This window comes from Lepidochelys olivacea, assembly GCF_965140295.1.
Source record: "Lepidochelys olivacea isolate rLepOli2 genome assembly, chromosome: 8".
In the NCBI taxonomy this organism is placed as follows: domain Eukaryota; kingdom Metazoa; phylum Chordata; order Testudines; family Cheloniidae; genus Lepidochelys; species Lepidochelys olivacea.
In genome coordinates this window covers 61,528,166-61,549,771 of record NC_140418.1, presented here as the reverse complement: position 1 = coordinate 61,549,771, position 21,606 = coordinate 61,528,166, and the positions used below count along the sequence as shown (strand labels likewise).

The 21,606-nt window shown below is 38.5% G+C and overlaps 2 protein-coding genes across 2 annotated transcripts in view; one reads left to right on the top strand and one right to left on the bottom strand.

Annotated features, from left to right (window-relative positions):
* Window positions 1-21,606, bottom strand: part of CDC73 (cell division cycle 73) — a 163,059-nt gene that overhangs the window by 61,953 nt on the left and 79,500 nt on the right. The window lies entirely within an intron of this gene.
* B3GALT2 (beta-1,3-galactosyltransferase 2) lies at window positions 13,520-20,834 on the top strand. Its single transcript, XM_084635683.1, has 2 exons — window positions 13,520-14,096; window positions 19,126-20,834. Exon 2 carries the CDS (start codon window positions 19,267-19,269, stop codon window positions 20,533-20,535), a length of 1,269 nt encoding a protein of 422 aa, XP_084491809.1. The 5' UTR covers window positions 13,520-14,096; window positions 19,126-19,266; the 3' UTR covers window positions 20,536-20,834.

The window sequence follows — 21,606 nt, the reverse complement described above, 5'->3', positions numbered from 1 at the left end:
AAAGTGCCCTTACGCATGCGAAAGTTTCGCAGCCACTGGGAATTGTCCCAGACCTGCAACACTATGCGGTCCCACCAGTCTGTGCTGGTTTCCCAAGCCCAGAATCGGCGTTCCACAGCATGAACCTGCCCCATTAGCACCATGATGCATGCATTGGCAGGGCCCATGCTTTCAGAGAAATCTGTGTCCATGTCCTGATCACTCACGTGACCGCGCTGACGTCGCCTCCTCGCCTGGTATCACTTTGCCCGGTTCTGGTGCTGCATATACTGCTGGATAATGCGTGTGGTGTTTAATGTGCTCCTAATTGCCAAAGTGAGCTGAGCAGCCTCCATGCTTGCCTTGGTATGGCGTCCGCACAGAAAAAAGGCGCGGAACGATTGTCTGCCGTTGCTCTGACGGAGGGAGGGGCGACTGACGACACGGCTTACAGGGTTGGCTTCAGGGAGCTAAAATCAACAAAGGGGATGTCTTTACATCAAGGAGTATTTCAGGCAGGACTTCACGGAGGATTCCAATAATTAGAAATGGTGCACCTACGTTATTGTTCTTATTGGAACGAGGAGGTTAGCCTGGCCTCTGATTGATACGTGGCTAGATTTACCTCGCTGCACCTTCTCTGTGAGTGACTGCAGTGTGACCCAGAGGATTGAGTCCCCTAGACAGGGGAGGAGGCAAATGAGTACAAAACAAATCTGGTCTATTTCTTGTTTTGATCCACTCCATCTATCTTTTACATCTTTGGCTCGCAGCAGACTGTGCAGAAGGACTGCATGCCATCCACATCTCATGGCTGCTCGGCAGAAGATGGTACAGTACGACTGCTAGCCATCCTCATCTCTTGCCTGCCTGGCAGAAGATGGTACAATACGACTGCTAGCAATCCTCATCTCTTGTCTGCCCGGCAGAAGATGGTACAATACGACTGCTAGCAATCCTCATCTCTTGTCTGCCCGGCAGAAGATGGTACAATACGACTGCTAGCAATCCTCATCTCTTGTCTGCCCGACAGAAGATGGTACAATACGACTGCTAGCAATCCTCATCTCTTGTCTGCCCGACAGAAGATGGTACAGTACGACTGCTAGCAATCCGTATCGCCTGCCTGCTCACCATAAGACGGTTCAATAGGACTGACTGCAGGACTAAAGAGAATGACCTGGTCAAGTCACTCCAAATTTAGTCCCTGCGCCCATGTCTGCCCAGGCGCTCCCAGCCGACGTGGCCAGGAGCACCTCGGACACAACGAGGACGGCTACCAGTCGTACTGCACCGTCTGCTACCAGAAGGCAATGGGTTGCTGCTACTGTGTAGCAAAGCTGTATCGCGTCTGCCAGCACCCAGGAGACATAGGGTGACGGTTACCTGAGCGGGCTCCATGCTTGCCGTGTTATGGCGTCTGCACAGGTAACTCAGGAAAAAAGGTGCGAAACGATTGTCTGCCCTTGCTTTCACAGAGGGAGGGAGGGAGGGAACGGGGGCCTGACGATATGTACCCAGAACCACCCGCGACAATGTTTTAGCCCCATCAGGCATTGGGATCTCAACGCAGAATTCCAATGGGCAGCGGAGACTGCGGGAACTGTGGGATAGCTATCCACAGTGCAATGCTCTGGAAGTCAACTCTAGCCTCGGTACTGTGGAAGCACTCCGCCGAGTTAATGCACTTACAGCATTTTCTGTGGGGACACACACACTCGAATATATAAAACCCATTTCTAAAAAACCGACTTCTATAAATTCGACCTTATTCCGTAGTGTAGACATACCCTTAGACAGACACTTATGCCCAATTGCAAAAAAAAAAAAAAAAAACAACGAAAACACAAGTTACTTAGCTGGGTTATTTCAACTCAAAAAAATGTAAAACAATGAAATGAAGTTCTAGAAGAAGAAAATAATTACCACCATTTAGGCAATGTTAGACTAGCATTTAAATGTAACATTTTTCAAGATGAAATATTACACAAAAAAAGATCCAAAAAAAGACATAGCAAGTAGAAAAACATTTTAAAGGCACTTATGCTAGGTAGACAGTAGAACTTAACCCATCTTCTTTTATCATCTTCATCTTTGATGTTATCAAATTCATCAGTATCACCTCCTTCCTCTTTGATGAATATTGTTTTCCTTCTCTAATCTTAAGTTGTAATACATGGTCACCAGAGTCCCAGCAATGGAGGTCTTCAATCTAACTGTGTTCTTTTAATGGATAAGCTGTTTTCATTCAATTGTGGGGATTGTACTCCACACAGTATTACAACTGAAGAGGCTGCTTTCTGCTTTATAATTTGCTCCCTTCGACAGAACTGGTTGTTCATTGGTACAGCCTTTAAAATGGCAACAGCCACTATGAGGTCACAAGCTGAATCCAATTCATCATCAAAAAGGTCTTGGTCATGGAAGAGTGAATCAACAATGTAGGCTGTATTATTTGTGGGAGTGATCATTTTATTTTATCCATGCTGTTTCACCTATTATATTTTTCTCTTCAGTTTTTGTAAGTGGATGGAATTCTGTAATCTCACAAATACCTATTTTAGCATCAAGCAACTTGTTCTTGGCATCAGACAACACAGAACTATCATATTCCATATTCTGAATGGACTAAGTTCAAGAAGCCAAAAGAAATGGTCCTAAGAATGTTAAAGCTGATTACTCTGGGGCAATACACAGCCAGCTCTTCAACTGCAGCTGACTCAAGAGCCATATTTGAAGATCTTTGAGACAGTTAATGGAAAGTATGACAAGGCTTACTCAGTGCAGATGAAATTGAGTGCTGTACTGAATGACACTCAAAAAAATGGCTACTGGTACTTGTATGAAAAAACTTGACAATACTTTTCACTTTTGACACATGTCAAGAGGAAGCTGTCAGACCTGCTACATTTCCAATGAAAAGCTGCATTGTATGGGCATACAACACCTTAGGTGTGCATATTCATTTATCATTAAAGCCTAAACACAGCTCATATTAGCCACATCGTTGGTCACAATGAAAATAAAAGATAGGAAACAGAGTAGGAATAAATGGTCAGTTTTCAGAATGGAGAGAGTTAACTAGTGGTGTCCCCCGAGGTCTGTACTGGGACTAGTCCTATTCAACATATGCATAAATGATCTGGAAAAAGGGATAAACAGTGAGGTGGCAAAATTTGCAGATGTTTTCTAAGACCCAGGGAGACTGAAGAGCTACAAAAGGATCTCTCAAAACTGGGTGACTGGACAACAAAATGGCAGGTGAAATTCAATGTTGATAAATGCCAAGTAATGCACATGGGAAAACAGAATCCCAACTATACATATGTAACGATGGGGTCGAGATTAGCTGTTACCACTCAAAAAAGATCTTGGAGTCATTGTGGATAGTTCTCCTAAAACATCCACTCAATATGCAGCAGCAGTCAAAAAAGCTAACCATGTTGGGAATCATTAAGAAATGGATAGAGAATAAGAGAAAATATATTGCCTCTGTATAAATCCATGGTACGCACACATCTTGAAGTTTATGACACCCTCATTGGGAATATTGCTCCATTAATCAGACACTAGACACGTGTGAGGAGCTTGCACAATAAGAACACCAACTCTCTTTCACATCATCCACTTCACCAATCAGAAGACTTACTGTTGGCCATTTCTTTCTTGGTAGTTAGTAAATTGGAACAACTTATGGGAAAAAAACAACATCAAGCATATAAGGATTTTCAACTATCTGAAATGGCTTATTGCTGGCAGAAGTATATCTAACAAATGTGTGGTGTCAAGTTAGTTTTTTCGGTCACTGGCACACACTATCCAAAAACCTTTTAATACCCATTTGATGAACATCTGAGGACCTTCCAGGAGTAAGAGATTTTAATGCTGAAGCAGCTAGAGTAGCAAAACTCTTATTAGCCCATATCACTCTCTTCATCAAAAGACTGACAGCATCATCACGAAACATGAAGATGAAGCAGAAGGGGGATGCACAGAAGAAAACTTTTGTGCAGACCAGTTTTCCCTTTCTTGCTGTTTGACTGCAGTAGTCTATCTTTGAAAGTATCTGAATACATTACAAGAATTCAAAAAATGTTTGTCCATTCTAACTACACATCACACACACAGAAGAACAGAACTAATTTCCTCATATTCAGGTCTAGTAAAAAAATCCAAACAAAGGATATTGGCTTCCACTGACTGCATAATTTATGCACTGTACTGTGTGTTTCACTACTTCTGGAATGCTCTCTAGATTATGAAGTTTCTCTTTTATTTCAGTAAACCAGCAGCATTCAGTTCTATTTTTAACTGCTGCTCTTCCAGAAGAATCCAGCCAATCAAAAGCTTCAGGCATGCTGCCCCAGAATCCCAGATTACATGGAAAGGGAGAGGGCATGCAGTCCCTCCATCCTGCAGCAAACACAATGGACTCAGCAGCACCAAGAAGGAGGGGGCTTTACCGACATTTAATGTCACACCTTCATTGCCATTTAACTTTTCATGTTCGCAGCAAGGTTTGGCTGGGGATAAATGTGTATGGAGGAAGGAAGGTCATGAAGGAGATTTTTGGTAAAGGCGAGGAATGGGGGTTTATTTACAGAGTATTTAATATGGGTTGTTTGCTTTGTTGAGGGTGGTGGTGGTGTGTGCGGGGTTAATAGCTGTGATGACTTTTGTTTAAGGGAGAAGCTTAATGGCTGTATATCTTTGCTCTTGGAGTTGGGGGGGAAGAGGTTTAATGATTGTTGTCAGGTGATCTGAAACTAAGCTCTTAAAGGGTGTCAATTTCTTTAATGTACTTTCTAAACCATCATGTACACCGATGGGCTCATACACAAATATATTACTTACACACAAAATGTTTGGCTGGAATCTTTCAGAGCAATTAAGATGCTCAACTTGCAATTAGTTCACCTTTTTCCCCCAACAGGTGGCATTAGCATGTAGTAAAGTGAGCGATCAAGATATTTAAATAGGCTTGCTAGCAGATGGCACCATTATGCAATCCAAAAACAAAGACTGTCACCTACATCAGGGCATTCTTGCTGGAATATCTGACAATATTTTACTATAGGTCAACACATGGTTAATTGACATTATCTGACTGGTCAACTGACTGGCTTGCGACAGTGATCCTATCCACATAAGTGCAAACTGATCTCAATGAGAATTTACATACATAAAATCAAGATGAAGTTAATTCATGAGGAGCTGGAAGGCAGAAGCCACCATTACTTCATTGGTGGCTTTGACTTCTAAACGGTGAATTATGAAGAAAAATTAAATCCTTAGGATCACAAAAGTAAACCAAAACCTAAAGATGTATTCAATAGTCTTCCACCTACCACACCAGGAGTCAGATATGCTGGGAATTATGTACTCCATTATGTGCGCCAAAACAAAAACAAACAAACAAAAAAAGTCATTGCACCCTATGTTCTTCAGTGATACGATTATAGCATCTGGGTAACACCCACTAGACCAGATAGAGGGTGGGGAAGGGCCTGTTCAGAGCAACGGGCCATTAGGAAATCAAGAGGCCTTAGGAGAAGCTTATCCCCCACCTCGTGAGCCTTCCTGAGAAGGCTACAGAGATCCTGTAAGTAATGGCTGCTTTGACGCTACAAAGCTATGTGACCAGGCCACATGATGCTAGACTCCATCTTGCAATGTCCGTATTTTTTAAAAACTGGTCTGGGCACCAAGTTTTGAAACAAAGGGATGCCGCCATATGCTAAATCTACATAAGGCAGGGAGTGACATCATCTGTGGTTCTTCTCTCCCCACACAAGAAACACGTGAGGAACAAAGATTGATCTGGGGGGAAGTGCTGGACCCAGGCTAAAGGGATTTCTACCCTGTATATGAAACACCTGGGGATTCCAAGCTGCAAAGCAAGTGTAGCTTGTGCCTTAAGCATCTACAAGTCTGCCTGTACCATCAGTTATGGTGAGAGTCTGCTATTCATATTCAATCTATTTACTATATTAAGCTTAGCTTGCATTTTTTGTTTATCTGCTAGGTAATTTGCTTTGATCTGTTTGTTTTTATAATCACTTAAAATCTATCTTCTGCAGTTAATAAACTTGTTTTTGTTTTAATCTAAACCAGTGAGCTTTGACTGGAGTGCCTGGGGAAAATCTCTGCTTTGTTACCACAAGTGTGCATTGTCCTCTTCACATTGGGGGAGAGGCAGAAGGGGTATTAAACCCATCTACTGGCCAGATTTGACCAGGGCAGGATGGTGCTACTCTAGGGTCCTAGGTTGGGAAGCTGGTGGTTAGAGAGTCTGAGTGTAACTGCAGGTGGGTGTGTGCCTTTCTGTGTGAATGCTGGAGAAAGTGCAGGCTGGAGGGCGTTGCAACTTGTCACAGCAGTACAGTGTAAAAGGGAGCACAGGCTGGTGGTTCAAGAGAGCTTAGTGGTACCCCAGTTCCAGGTGGCACCCCGGGGGGAACCTGTCACAACATGAAATTGGAAAAATCCATGAGCTGATTTTAATGAACAAGGTGCAAAATTTTGGAGAGTTTGTACTTTCACAAAAGATTATCAAAGCTATTCCAGCCAGGGTATATTTTAAAGGGCTCTGAAGGATGGTATATGCAATGTTGCCAAATCTTACAATTTTACAAGTTTCACAATGTTTGGTGTTTCCAAGACTCAGTTCCTGGAGTCATGTAACTCGGGAAGAATCCTAGGTTTCATAAAAAGGGAAATGTGTAGCACTCATGATCATGGAGAAAAAAAACAAAGAACGTTTAGAACGTGAACCTTAGGTGGTCAAAAGATTGGGAAAAAAACAAAGCAAATAAAAAGAATCCAAATCATGATCTTGGAGGGCTTGAATCATGATTTTTGAATGCTTGAGATGGCAATATTGTACCAGCAAGTGGTTAAAATGTGCACCTCTGCTCATTCAATTATTGCTTTGCTTTTTAATAAAAAAATGCAACTTCTCTTGAAAAAAATCTCCACTGCAAGATCTAGACATTCACACAGTATACATTTCATGGTGATGGTGTTACCATGCTTAATATCATTAGTGATCAAAAGCCACCTAAGTTCCAGTCTTGTGTTCCATTTTATTTACCAGGTTTTCCCTCTTCCTACTTTATCAAGTAATACAAACCGATGTAGCATAGAAGTTGTTACCTTGGGGAATGAGTTTAATTTCACAATTTTCTATTTTTTTAACTGTTTGAAAATGTTCAGTACTGCTGCAGGTTAGCCTTCTCTCCCCTGCTGTGCTGAATCAAAAACACAAGCAGCCATCGTGACAAGCAGGAAGCACTACTTCCTAATATATCAGTGCAGCAGGGAAGTGCTACACAAGCCACAATGCAAATGAAACTATGCTACTCATTCCCTACTGAAAGTGTGCTTTAAACACTCATTTAACACTGGCAAGAATGAGGCATGGTCTACTCTAGAAACCATATACCTATGTTTCTCCGCAGTGTGAAAAATCCCCCCGCCCCCAAGAGATGTAGTTATATCAAACTAATCCCCAGTGAAGCCACTGCTAGGTCAATGGATGAATTCTTCTGTTGACCTAGCAAGCGTATCTCAAGGAGATGGATTACCTATGCTGACGAGAGAACTCCTTCTGTCAGCGTAGCCAGTGTCTATACGGAGATGCTACAGCAGTGCACCTGTAGCATTTTAAGTGTAGACGTACCCTTAGATACAAGGCTCAAAGGGAAAGTAGTGAAAATTTGAAAAGTAGAGGAAAAAGGGAGATGAGATAAAGAGGGAGAAAAAGCAATGGATTATTCAGGGAGACCCAAGAGTAGCTCTGTATGTTCCATTTACTTATAACACAAGAGCAAAACAGAGACGTATGCAGGCCAGCATGTGTTTTGCTGCTCAGGCTTCGGCTTCCTCCACCCCACCTCGAGGTGATGGGGCTCAGGCTTCTCCTCCCCCACCCCCCGCACATCAGTGGGGCTCTGGCTATAGTCCTGCCTCTTGGGGTCATATAGTAATTTTTGTTGTCACCATTGTCACGGTGCAATGAAGTTTGAGAACCACTGCTCTAATTTTATTATTTTCTTCCAAACTCAAATTTTAAGGTTTTTTTGTATGCATCCTGTGGTAAAGTAAAGTACCGATCCACCTGCTGTTTGGTATTTTACAAATTCAATTGCTCTACACAAGCCAAAGCTGAATCTACACAACTATGAACCATTCCTTTGAACTGCTTTGATTGTTTTTAATGATTTACATGACAAAGGGGCTGGGATAATTTAGCAAGACACCTGGAGAAATATAAGCAGTATATTTTCTGACCTTAAAAAAATAAGGCCTTTTCTGTTTGTGTTTCTCTGGCAGGTTTCTTAAGGTTTGCCTTGGTATCATTTAACATCAAGTATAGAAAGAGTGCACAGCTGTGATAACTGATTAAGAATGGAAGGGAAAAAAAGCCAACATGGCCGAAATGCCAAAAGCACCTGCTGATCTGTGCTCAACATCATAGTTTTAATTCCTCTAGTATTATTGCTATATTTCTATTAGCCATGTAAGAAACTCACAAAGTAACGTAAACATTAAAATCTGTAGATTAGCTATAGTTAAACTTGGAAAGGCAAAAGTCCAAATTGCTTTTAGAAAAAATTGTAAGCAATTATAATGTATGTGAAGCAATTAAGCAACAGTGAAAGTCTGAGAAGGAAAATAAGGAAGACAACACTGACACTTGTGGTCATTTCTAGATTTCAGTTTTTCATTCAGTTAAGAAAATGCTTGTGACACTAAATTATGCACCTGTTTTCCGAGCATAAAATAAAATAAACCACAAGTAAAACACTGCAACACTGGCTACACTACAAACTGGATAATTTCTTTATTTAAAACAAACAACAGTTATTAGTATATGAATAAATGTTTATATGCAGAGAGTTTAAGATACAGAATCGTCTCTAACTTAATTAGAACTAAAGAGAATTAAATAAATATATTTCTGAAAAACAGTTACACCTGTGTAAGTAAATAAGTACCAGAACGGGGAAAAACAATGTCTATAGATCTAGGGACTGAATTGTTCATAAGATTCAACTAAGGCCAAAACAATCAACTTGAAAACTATGCCATTTGCTATATTTAAATTGTTCATTGTAATATGCTGAAAACTCTACAACATATATATTTTGGAATAGAATCATCGCACATACAGCTCTGCAGAGCAACTTCAGCCTTTTCAGCCACATATACCTGGATTTAGAAGCTGAACTATTCCATCCTCAAAGCTGTCTATTCCATACATTCCACATACAGACTTGCACAGCCTACCATTTTATTATGTTTTAACAGCTATCAGTATTTAATTGCATGACAGAAGTGTTTTAACCCAAAACATAATTTAACAGAAGTAAAAACAAAGTATACAAAATGATTCTAAATTATGCTGTGCTATGCAGCAGCATGCAAAGTAAAGCAGTTAAAATTAAGAAGCAGAAGTATACTGCAAGTTAAATGTTCAGATGGGTAGCCAGGAATATGAGCGAAGTAACATTGATGGCCATAAAGCCACTATTTTTTTTTGTTTGACAGAAACATTTCAAACTTTTCAATAAAGATGCACAAACGTTTCTGACAGTACACCTAGGCCACAGACGCCATATTTACTCCAAAGTTAAGTGGGCTCTGTTTTGCCCACACACCAGCAGGCTGCAGGCCAAAGGCTGCTGAACCCTGATCAACAGACACCACCACCAAGCGACTGAAACAATGATCAAAGGCGAGAGCCTGACTGAAAGGCAACCAGCCAGCCTGTGGTGAGAAGCATCTAAGTTTGTAAGGGCACTGAAAGTGTGAAGATCAGCTTTAAAAGCAAAGAGCATTCTTTTCATTTGACCAAATCCGACTTGTTATGCTTTGACTTCTAATCACTGAAAATCTCTCTTTTGTAGTAAATAAATTTGTTTGTTTATTCTACCTGAAGCAGTGTATTTGGTTTGAAGCATGTCAAAGACTCCCCTTGGGATGACAAGCCTGATGCATGTCAAGTTCTCACCCATAAGCAATATGCCACCCATAACCATTAAGTGGTCACTAACCAAAAACAAAATAAAAATTTAGCCTTCATAAGTGGACTTCTTATAATTTTTGTATATATCTTAATAAAGCATTTACAGACAAATACTGGGATCATCGTGCATTATAGCACTTAGGCACATATTGGAATATATAGCCTTTCATAGATTGTTTTGCCATGCCCCAAAACAACAAATGAAAATAAATAAAAACGGTAAATGGATTTTAGTGAGCTATCCTACACTTGCTCCTCCACTTCAGATAAGTCCATTTCTTCCAAGCATGCAGTTTAACATCAGCAAATTCAAAAAAAAAAAAAAAAAAAAAAAAAGCAGCAGCCTTCAGGTGGATATTCAAAAGCATTGCTTATGTAAATCACTATCACTAAATTAACTACATGAATTCTTTTTGATTTTCCAGGAAATACTTCAGAAAACAGCAGGTTGGCTTTCAACCGGTCATATTTGGTGTAATCTGTTACTACACATATACAAACTATGGGCTTGACTACACTTACAGCACCGCAGTGGTGCTGCTGCAGTACTTAGTGAAGATGCTACATTAGAACCTCAGAGTTACAAACACAGAGTTACAAACTGACCAGTCAACCACACACCTCATTGGAACCAGAAGTATGCAATCAGGCAGCAGCAGAGACAAAAGAGAGTAAATCCTGTACAGTACTGTGTTAAACTACTAAAAAAATAAAATAGACAGGGAAAGTAGCATTCTTCTTCTGCATAGTAAAATTTCAAAGCTGTATTAAGTCAATATTCAATTTAAAGAACAACCATAATGTTTTGTTCAGAGTAACGAACATTTCAGAGTTACGAACACTCTCCACTACCAAGGTGCTCATAAATGAGGTTCTACTGTACCTACACCGACAGAAAAGGTGTAGTTAATCCACCTCAGAGAGGAGGTAGCTACGTCGACCTGCTTTCTACACTAGGGGTTAGGTTGGTATAGCTGCATTACACCAGGGGGTGGATTTTCACTCCCCTAAGTAATAGTTAAATTGATGTAAGGTGGTAGTGTAGACCAAGCCTTAATATATTTAAGTTTTGGAAGAAGGGGAGGATGAGTTGTATATGTCCCAAAGTTTGAACAGACACGTCCGTAGACAGGCAGGAGGAATACACACTTTTCTCAATACTGATTCTTAATTATTTATAGTGCACTTTGGGCAGTATAGTTACTGCCTACAATTACTCACCCTTTTGGTTTTTTAAAATCACTATTTTAGACCAAAGCAGATACAAGTCTTTACCAATATACAGTAACTCCTCACTTAACTTTGTCCCGGTTAACGTTGTTTCATTGTTACATTGCTGATCAATTAGAGAACATACTCGTTTAAAGTTGCGCAATGCTCCCTTATAATGTTGTTTGGCAGCTGCCTGCTTTGTCCACTGCTTGCAGAAAGAGCAGCCTGTTGCAGCAAGCTGGTGGGGGCTTGGAACCAGGGTGGACCGGCAGCTCCCCCATCAGCCCCACTAAGTTCCCTGTGCAGCAGCCGCCCAGCAGGCTATCAAGTGCCAGGCAGTTCAGCTGTCCAGACCCCCTCTGCTGTGGAGCTGCTCCCGGGAGCCTCCTGCTTGCTGTGCAGGGGGAGGGGGAGAAGAGAAGAAGGGTGTTGTCAGGGTGTCCCGCTCCCCACACTCATGTACCCCGTGTTCACAGAGCGGGGGAGGAGGGGACAACAGGGCTCAAGACGGAGGGAGCTTCCTAGCACTAGCTGCTGTCTCAACTTGCCGATCTACTTTAAAAGGCAGTATACTTAGAGTGGGGTCAGCATACTTGAAGGGGCAACGCGCGCAACACACACAACGTGTGTTCTCTGTCTCTCTCTGCCATGCTGTCTCTCCTCCCTCCATTGCTGTTGCCTTGTAGAGTGTGAGGCTATATTAACAACATGTTGACCCTTGAGGGCTCAGCTGAGTGCTAGTTCATCATTTAGCAGTAAGGCTTTCTCTGGGAAATATCCCACCCTCTTACTCCACCACCTCAACCAAGCTTCACAATCATCATTGTTGTGCACAGTATTAAATTGTTTAAAACGTGTGTGTGTGTGTAGTCTTGTCTGGTGAAAAAAAGTTTCCTGGAACCTAACCCCTCCCTCCCCCATTTACATCGATTCTTATGGGGAAATTGGATTCTCTTAACATCGTTTCGCTTAAAGTAGCATTTTTCAGGAAAACAACAACAATGTTAAGCGAGGAGTTACTGTATAGTACCTCAAAGAGGGTAACAGGTTTACACAAATTGTAATTAGGATTGGAAATACAGAGTGAAAAAAGGTCATCCTAATTAACATGTTGGACTTTTATACATTGATATTTTGGTAATAAAAGGTATATATCTGATTAAATCGTTTTTGGAAGTTATCAGAACATGCAGCTGGAACAGTAAACCACATTGACTGCACCTGGGGAAGCATCAATTGTTATTTAATTTCCATTACAGCAGGTACTTGCCCAGTGCACTACACAAGTCAGAGGTAGCATATAATATGGTAGTCCAATGAAGAAATTCTCAATCTTAGTCAATGGCTAGTCCCATTAGAAGAGTTTCAGAAATAAAAAATCAGTGGACCGTTTTCAAAGGACGAGATGGATAAATGCTCAAATATTCATTCTTCAGTACAATTGTGTTCCCCATAATTGAGTAAAATCTTTGGAGTTTTTGCAGTTCTGCATCTACTGCATACATCACATAATTTACTATGATACAGCCATAAAAGGACCTGGTTGTTGAAATGAGAGAAAATAAAATTTAATGCAAGTTGTATTAAAGAATATCAAGGCAAATTATATAGCTTAGACATTTCAAAAGAAGAAAAAAAATTATAAAAATATCAGGGTCTCTTACAATCATTCAACTTTCCTATTTCTTCAATGCTGAACTTTGTGACTTCTACCAATGAAGGAAACCACTAACGGCTGAACACCTTGGTATTTGTAGATTAGCTGCTGCCAACTGCTTTGACTAAATTAAGATCATGAAGAGGAGTTTCCACATGAGCAGTCATGGGTGTAGGGAATAAAGGTGGGGGCATTCTATTTTTATTTTATTATAATATAGTAGGACATATGTCCTATTTTACACAGAATAACCAGGCATGTTCACAGAGCAGTGAAGGGGTTAACCAAAGCTAACATATTTAAAAGCTTACAGCTTTTATCCTCTGCAGAAGTATACCCAGAATAAGAAACTGTAATGTCTAACAAAAAAAAACATTAGAGAATTGTAAGTTATGGCATTAAAGATAAGGCAGTACAATTTGAAAAACAAACTGAATCATTCATTTAATAATCATCCCATTTTCATATTATTCACTCAGCACTCCACTTGTACTGAATATGTATCATTTATCAAACAGAAGTAAAAACCTGTAAGCTTTCTGGCTGCCTTAGGATTTAGTCAAAATGAATGCAAACAATCACGTGGGAGTCAACCAAGCAATGACGTTAAATTCTGCTCTGTCAGAAGACAGCATCTGTCAAAGCCCACATTTAAACTGCTGCCTGCCTGTGCAGCAGCTGAAGAACTATGGAATGGATTTTATAAACCAAAACCCTTAGATAAAATTCTCAAAACCTTTTCAGTTACTGCCTAGCAACAAAGGAGGAAGGAAGGACGGAAGAGATAAATCCCATTATTGAATGCAACTGAACCACTACACTCTAGCACTTGCTGCTTAACATTATCGCTAGAAATATGGATACTGAGAAGAGAATACAGCACTGCATTGTCCGACAAGGGAAATGCCAGATGTAAAAGCTTCAATGCATCAATTGTCAGGAGCAGACAACCCTCCTCGGAACACAAGCAAGAGCTACTGTTCTTTTGTTTGAAAGATGAACAAAAGACCCCAAGAAATGGACACTTATAAGCAAAGAAGGTAACACAGCAACGAGCAGACAGATGGACAAACTGGATACCGTGAAAAGCAATCGCAGGAAGCAGACGTTTGGGGGATGTGCGCATGTTCGATAGCATCTTTTTTGCTGAAGTGATGCGTGCCAAAACTATTTTCAGTGGCAATAATCCTCTCAACATAAATGTCCTAACCAAGGAAGGTATGTCTAAAGCATGTGTGAGATATTCATTCAATTGTCTATTACCTTTGCATCCTATAGGTATAGATCACTGCCAGCCTATAGTTCCCAGAGATAACATTTCCATGAACAGTGGAAAAAGAAATCCAGCAATTCCTCCCCCCAGCACCCACACAACAGAGAACAAATGTCACTACTGCTTTACTTCTTAGTTAAATATGTTTCTCACAGTCAACTGAGGGTTAAGGGTAGGGAAGAGGGATTATGGGGATAATGTAGCTATCTATGGTTATTGTATTTGAGAAATTAAACTTAAAAACCTCTTGTTTTAAAAAAAAAAAATCAGTTAACCATCCTCTCAAACTAGGTCAGATTTAATCCTTATCTGAAGTAATCTTAAAGCCCTGGTAAAATGGCTGTGTGTGACACACGCTGAGAGCCCTGAACCGTCAAAACAGACCATGCAGTCAAATTACATTAGTTAAGTAGTACCTTCAATCCTTTTTGAATTTTCTATATAGTGCTCTTAAACACAAACACCACATCAGATTAAATATTATCAGCATGCCTAATTCAGGACTAAAGAAGCATGCAAAAGAATGGACACAATTTAATCTACCAGAAGTACAATTAACCACCACATTTACAAGTAGTATCAGGCTCCACTGAGATCCCCAAAGGAAACCTTAATATACTGGTATCACTCAAGATGGTGAGCATGTAATTTACATCATGCCATCGTTACAAGTTATCTGCTTCGTATGTAACACATTAATTGTTTAACTCTGACTATAAAAAAAGGCACCATGATAGAAATGACTGAAAATCAGTTTACCTATTGTTTAGCTCGGTAATCTTAAAATACTTTATTGATAAAAAACGAACAGGAATCTCAGGAATATCTGAAATAAAAATAAAAGACCTGAATCTATAACAATCTTATAGAGCTACAGAGTGAACATCCTTATCTGCAAAATCTATCAATAAAACATGATAAATGATTAAAGAGTGTTATATAGAAGTGCTTACTTTGTCCCAGGTAATTCTAACATATGATAAAACTAATGCAACTGTAGACAAAGTCTGCATGTCTAATTTAACAAAAGATACAGCAAGATGATGTAACTTGAAAACTGAGTGGCACCTTGAAAAAACAAAACACAACTCGTGTATTAAATATCTGTCCAAAACATTAATTTTGTAAAAGATTCACTGAAAAAAAAAAGTAACCGCAGCAAATGTGCCAATGAGTGATGGTTAATTTTGTGAATTTCATTATTTAAAATTATTGGATTTTAACAAGCAGAAAAGAAACATCAGTTTGAGCATAGTCCATTTTGTGAAAAGGATTAATGCAGTTAATATGTCAACACAGATATTAGGCCCTGCATAAAGTGCTTAAACCCTGCTGCTATTTACCACCAGTACACCAATTCTCAGGCTGCCTTCACAACTTTTCCCTCTAATTAAGGGTTTACCCACAGAGCTAATCAAAATATGAAAATCCAGGATGTATAAATGCAGAGCTGAAACTAAAGCTTCAATCTGCAGAGCCATAATTATTGAGCACTACTGGAAATAGGAGCTGAAACACAAGCAGGGCAAAGACCAAAAATAAAACATTCAAGAGGCATTCTACAGTTGAACTTGGTCTATTCACAATACATCAATCACTGCACATTCAAGTGTTGAGAAACAAATAGAGCTTTTATAAATAATATGCTTAAAATGCACAGCTGCATACTATAGCATTCAAAGGACAAAGTGACTATTCGACTCTCTAGGTAGGTTTAGTCCCACTTATCAGTAACACAGGATGTGTTAATTCTAAGCTTTTTAAAAAATACAGCTTAATATTACTGACTGAACAAGTGTTTGATAATACTCTACCTAATAAAACAGTCAAGTGGCAGGAAACAAATCCATTAATGCTTTTCATAATGTACACTGCCAACTTCTCACAGTCTGTTAAACATTAGACAAATTTTATTCGGTAATACAATCTGTCACTTTTTCTTCTCCAAAAAAGGACAATTACTATACTTAGAGATAAAATTCTTAATTTCCTTCACGCATTTTAAAATGTTTTGAACTACAATTACAAATGACATAACGAAGACATCAAGTTTTAATTTAGTCTTCCAGTAAATATTTCCACAAGCCTAGAGAAGACATTTTTAAATACAAGAAATATTATACAATTTTTGAATATACGATTTTATGAACATCCATGACAATCAAGGAACATTTGAAGAAATCACCTCATTTTTTTGAAGTTTTGAGTTGAGGATAGGCTTAGCATATTAAGAAATTTAAACAGACCACATAAGCATGCAGACTCTAAATAAGCTTCAGCTTTTAAAATCCTCTATTCCTATATTTTCTTGTGAAAATTCAAAACAAGTTTTCAGAAGTTTGTTGTACATGAAATAGTCTTCAGTACTTTCAAGTTCCTCTAACTAAAAATGGGTGCACAGAAAAAAGTTACATCAATTAAACATTGAAATATTATTTCATAGTTACAGCTACCAAAGTAAAATTCACTGAAATCTTTTGCATTTAATAAGAGGAAGTTGTAGTAGTGGAGTTATTCAGTGTGTCTACAAAGTTAAACTGAACTGCAGTTGCTATCCTTCATTCAGCTTTTCAAGAAATTCTGTATTTTACCTTTCTGAAATCTATAAGAGCCTACATACATATGTAATGGAGTGACAATGTTTTACCAAATATATCCCTGCCCTCAGAAGCGGACATTAAATATTCATTGAACTGAGAGATGTTGGCTGAACAGACATTTGAAGTAAGACTGTTGTATTTGCTTTCATGTAAAATTTTTCAAAACTGAAACCACTGATTTTTCACATAAAATGCACTGTCAGCGTTATATATTTCTCTCTCTCTCTCTCACACACACACACCCCCACCACCCCCCAAGTTCATGAATAGGCAGATCAGCTCAAAATTAAATCCTGAGGGATTTATTTCCTCCTACACAGACAATTTCATGTTAGTTCTCAAATTAAATATTTTTATCACTTACAACTTTAACCTCCATGTTACAGATATGCATTGTGTACATTCTAAAATAGTTTTAGAGGCAGCTCAGTATCAAGTAAATGACATGAGCCACTAAATTTCAACTTCAGACAAAACTATTTCAACTCAGTGGGTTTAGGCACTGCATACAATAGTAGAAAATGTTCATATAGAAGAGTTGAATATATCACTGAGCAAATATTTTACCGTTTCAGAAGCAGAATTTTGGAACTGTACGGCCTTTTCAGATACATTTACATTGTTAAAAATCATGGTTAAAATCCCCACTTACTTGCTCCTCCTAGTGGAGGTTAATAAGATAGACAAACTATAGCTTTCATTCAGTAAGATAATACTTCCAGCACTGTATCCAAATATTCTGAATGAGCTTTCCTCTGCATAAAGATATATTCATTTTTTCCACTTTAAATTTAGTTTGACATATGGCCACTTTTTAAAAAATTCTACATAAAGTTTTTAGAATCATTTTTATTTTTTCTGCATGTTTCGGGCACTGGCTATAGATATACACACACACACACGTTTGTGGGAGTAAGTAAAGATTTTTAATCTCTAACCATAGTATGATTTAATAAATTATCTCTGTGCCAACCTTTCAAATTACATCTTTACAGTTTAAATCTTGTAATTATCCATGTAACATGTCACTACCTTTTTTTAAAATGAAGAATTAATGCAAATATTGGCTTTGGAAGATAGCGAAGTAATTAAATAAAATTACTCATTTACATAAAAGAAGTGTTTTCCATGGGACTCCAACAAGATAGGCTTCTTTTTTTTCCAACTCAAAACCCTAGAGTCTAGAAATAAATTAGAGCAAATTGAAAATCACGAACAAATTTGTACTGTGCAATGAAAGGCTCATTTATGAGATGATGTGATCAGCTTTTAATATGCAACATCATGAAGCTGCCATATTGACTCTGCTCTTGAATCTAAAATAAATTTATGAGGCGATGGGAAGTGATGCTGTAAAGCTAAGTTAGCAAATTTTCTATAGTTGCAGCTGCTAGTGTAATTTTGTTTTAACTGTAACATTGTAACAGAAGCATACAAGTTAGTTACTTTAAAAACAATGAAAGTATTAATAATCTGTGATTTACTATAAAAATTGAGATTACCGTGTAATTTTACTTTGTACACACAACTGAACTCTCCGTGACTATAGTAAATTAAATATTTAATTTTAAAATTAACCACAGAGGATTCAGGTAAGGAAAATGTTCTCTTCAACCCCTCCTTGTGGAACAAAAGGTTAAAGGTGAGTCAAAGACGAACAAATGCATTTATCGTTTATCATGCAATGAGGTTACTGGACCCCGAAAATTAATTTGACAGATGCAACTTCTCACTGAGTTTCTGAACACAGTAGGGGCCAATGGAAACATGCCAAGCAGTGTACTGTGACTAACAGAACTCTGCTATAATCAACCTTGCACCGTCTGTCCCACTACCCAAACATGACCATTTTACAAAAAGGGCCTCTGACTGTGAGCCATACTACCCACTACATGTCAAATCCATTTTAATTAATGCCAATAAACCTTCCCATCTGGTATCAAGGCCTTTTCATCTGGCCTTTCTCAAGAACTGTAGAACAGTTTTACATTCACTATACATAGAGCTGATTTAAGTCAGCTTCAGACTTTCTTGTCCAGAGTTGAACAAGCTACCTTTTATTGCACAGTGGGAAGGAGAAGACAAATCATTAGTATCTAGGATACGCTACCCATATAAAGCAAAGTTTTTTGTAATTTAATCAAGCGCTATACTTTTCCCAAATGCTAATGCATCAAGTATATTTTAACCTAAAAAATTAAGTTTGCTTTTTAGTGTGGAATTCAACTTTCTGTTTAGATAATTACACTGGGACTAATATTTTATCATTAAAATTCAAATTTTATTTGTTTCTTATTTCTCACTGTAACTTTAGATTATAAAAACCTGATCTTAAGGTGAATTGTAAAAGATTGTTATTTTTTCACCTATGCAGCAGAGTGACCCTTTTGCAGAGAATTACTCAACGTGAATACAACAGAAGATGAAAACCAAAAAATAGCAGTGGATTCAGAAAGAAAGGAAAAAGCATTTTGTTCAACTATTATCTCACATCACATTGTTGGATACGTACAACATGCTTCAGTGGAGAAGACGACACTGCTGTTTTGCAAAAATGACGTGGAATACCAAAAGGTCTCTGTTTCGCACCCATCTTATTGGTTTGCTTTCTCTCGTGTTTCTTTTTGCTATGTTTCTGTTCTTTAATCATCATGACTGGCTGCCAGGCAAGGCTGGATTCAAAGAAAATCCTGTGGCTTACACTATTCGAGGATTTAGGTCTACAAAAAGCGAGACAAACCACAGTTCTCTGAGGAACATTTGGAAGGATACAGTCCCTCAGACTCTGAGGCCTCAGACAGTCACTAATTCCAACAACACTGACCTGTCACCACAAGGAGTAACTGGTTTAGAGAATACACTTAGTGCCAATGGAAGTATTTACAATGAGAAAGGTACTGGACATCCAACTTCATATCATTTTAAGTATATAATAAATGAGCCCAAAAAATGCCAGGAGAAGAGTCCTTTTCTAATACTACTCATAGCTGCAGAACCAGGCCAAGTGGAAGCTAGACAAGCTATTCGGCAAACGTGGGGAAATGAAAGCTTGGCACCGGGTATCCAAATTGTTCGAATTTTTTTGCTGGGCTTAAGCATTAAACTAAATGGATACCTCCAACGTGCCATACTGGAGGAAAGCAGACAATACCATGACGTTATTCAACAAGAATATTTAGACACTTATTATAACTTAACCATTAAAACTCTTATGGGGATGAACTGGGTTGCCACCTACTGTCCAAATGTTCCCTATGTTATGAAAACGGACAGTGATATGTTTGTCAATACTGAATATTTAATACATAAGCTTCTGAAGCCAGAACTGCCTCCAAGGCACAAGTATTTTACAGGTTACCTAATGAGAGGGTATGCACCTAATAGGAACAAGGATAGCAAGTGGTATATGCCACCTGATCTGTATCCAAGTGAGCGTTACCCTGTATTCTGCTCAGGAACTGGTTATGTTTTTTCTGGAGATTTGGCAGAAAAGGTATTTAAAGTCTCTTTGAGCATCAGACGCTTGCACTTAGAGGATGTATATGTGGGCATCTGTCTTGCCAAGTTGCGAATTGACCCTATGCCCCCACCCAATGAGTTCGTCTTCAATCACTGGCGAGTTTCTTATTCCAGCTGTAAATATAGCCACCTAATTACCTCCCATCAGTTCCAGCCTAGTGAACTGATCAAATACTGGAATCACTTACAACAAAATAAGCACAATGCCTGTGCCAATGCAGCAAAAGAAAAAGCTGGCAGGTATCGCCATCGTAAACTGCATTAAAAAAGACAATACTCCCTCTATAAAAACTATCCCATGTGCAATTTGTACATATTGCTGAAAGCATGTACAGTGAAAACAGATGAGCTTAATGGGACAGTCTTTAGTTAAGCCCTCATCACATAATGGAGTTTGAAAATTATTTTTTTAATTTTAGAAGAGTATAATTCTTGAAGATAGTAATATTATGAAACTATAACCAAAAGGGTTTCCAAACAAAATTTGAGGAAAATTATGGTATATAAGGATTTTTCTGTGTTAATGTGCAATAATAAGCATGAACACTTTGGTGGTACGATTGCTATTTTATGTGCCAATAAAATATAATTGAGCATATTTTCCACACTAATTTTTTTTTTAATGCACACACTGCTCTAATTCAAAAAATTCTTTCCTCTTCAGCCATTAATGATTTAATTCTGTTGTCTAGAACGGTTGTAAATAAAACTATCCGTGACAAGTTAAGGACATTTTGTAAGTAAGTTTACTTCCCTAACTTCAGAACCATATTAAAAAGTGATTACACAGCTGTTTCACAAGCAATAGGAGTTTAGTAATGTGACATTTACAATTTGAGAAGAAACTACCAATGTATTTTAAAGCACTGAGCACATATTTTACTACAGTAAGACGAACAAAACTCGCAGTTTAGAAGGCTGCTGTTTTAGATTAAAATTTAAATTGAGAAGTCACTGAAGGTAATTTCAAACTCTGAATTATATTCGGAGGATGACACCATAATCTCGGTGTCAAAGAGCATCCTCGTCTAATATATTACTCACCATGCAAGTCCATAATATCTGCTATTGCATTCACTTTCTTTGAGGTAGTTAAAGGTACATGAAAAATGCAAAACTCAAAACCTTTGATCTGGTCTCAAAAATGGTCCGAGGGGGGAACGGGACTGCAGTTCCCTTCCCCTCTCAAAAATACTATTAACTAAGTGAAAATTGTCATTTGAGCAAAGTAAGCCAAAAATCTTCTTTTTCACAAAGGTGGTATGGAAGTGATAATTTAGCAAAACTGACATTTCTGGATAGTAAGATGGTCTAAAAAAATAAAAACAAAAAACGT

Bases quoted from the DNA above. Each gene is read 5' to 3' on its own strand.
- B3GALT2 (XM_084635683.1), top strand. From the start codon at position 19,267: ATGCTTCAGTGGAGAAGACGACACTGCTGTTTTGCAAAAATGACGTGG.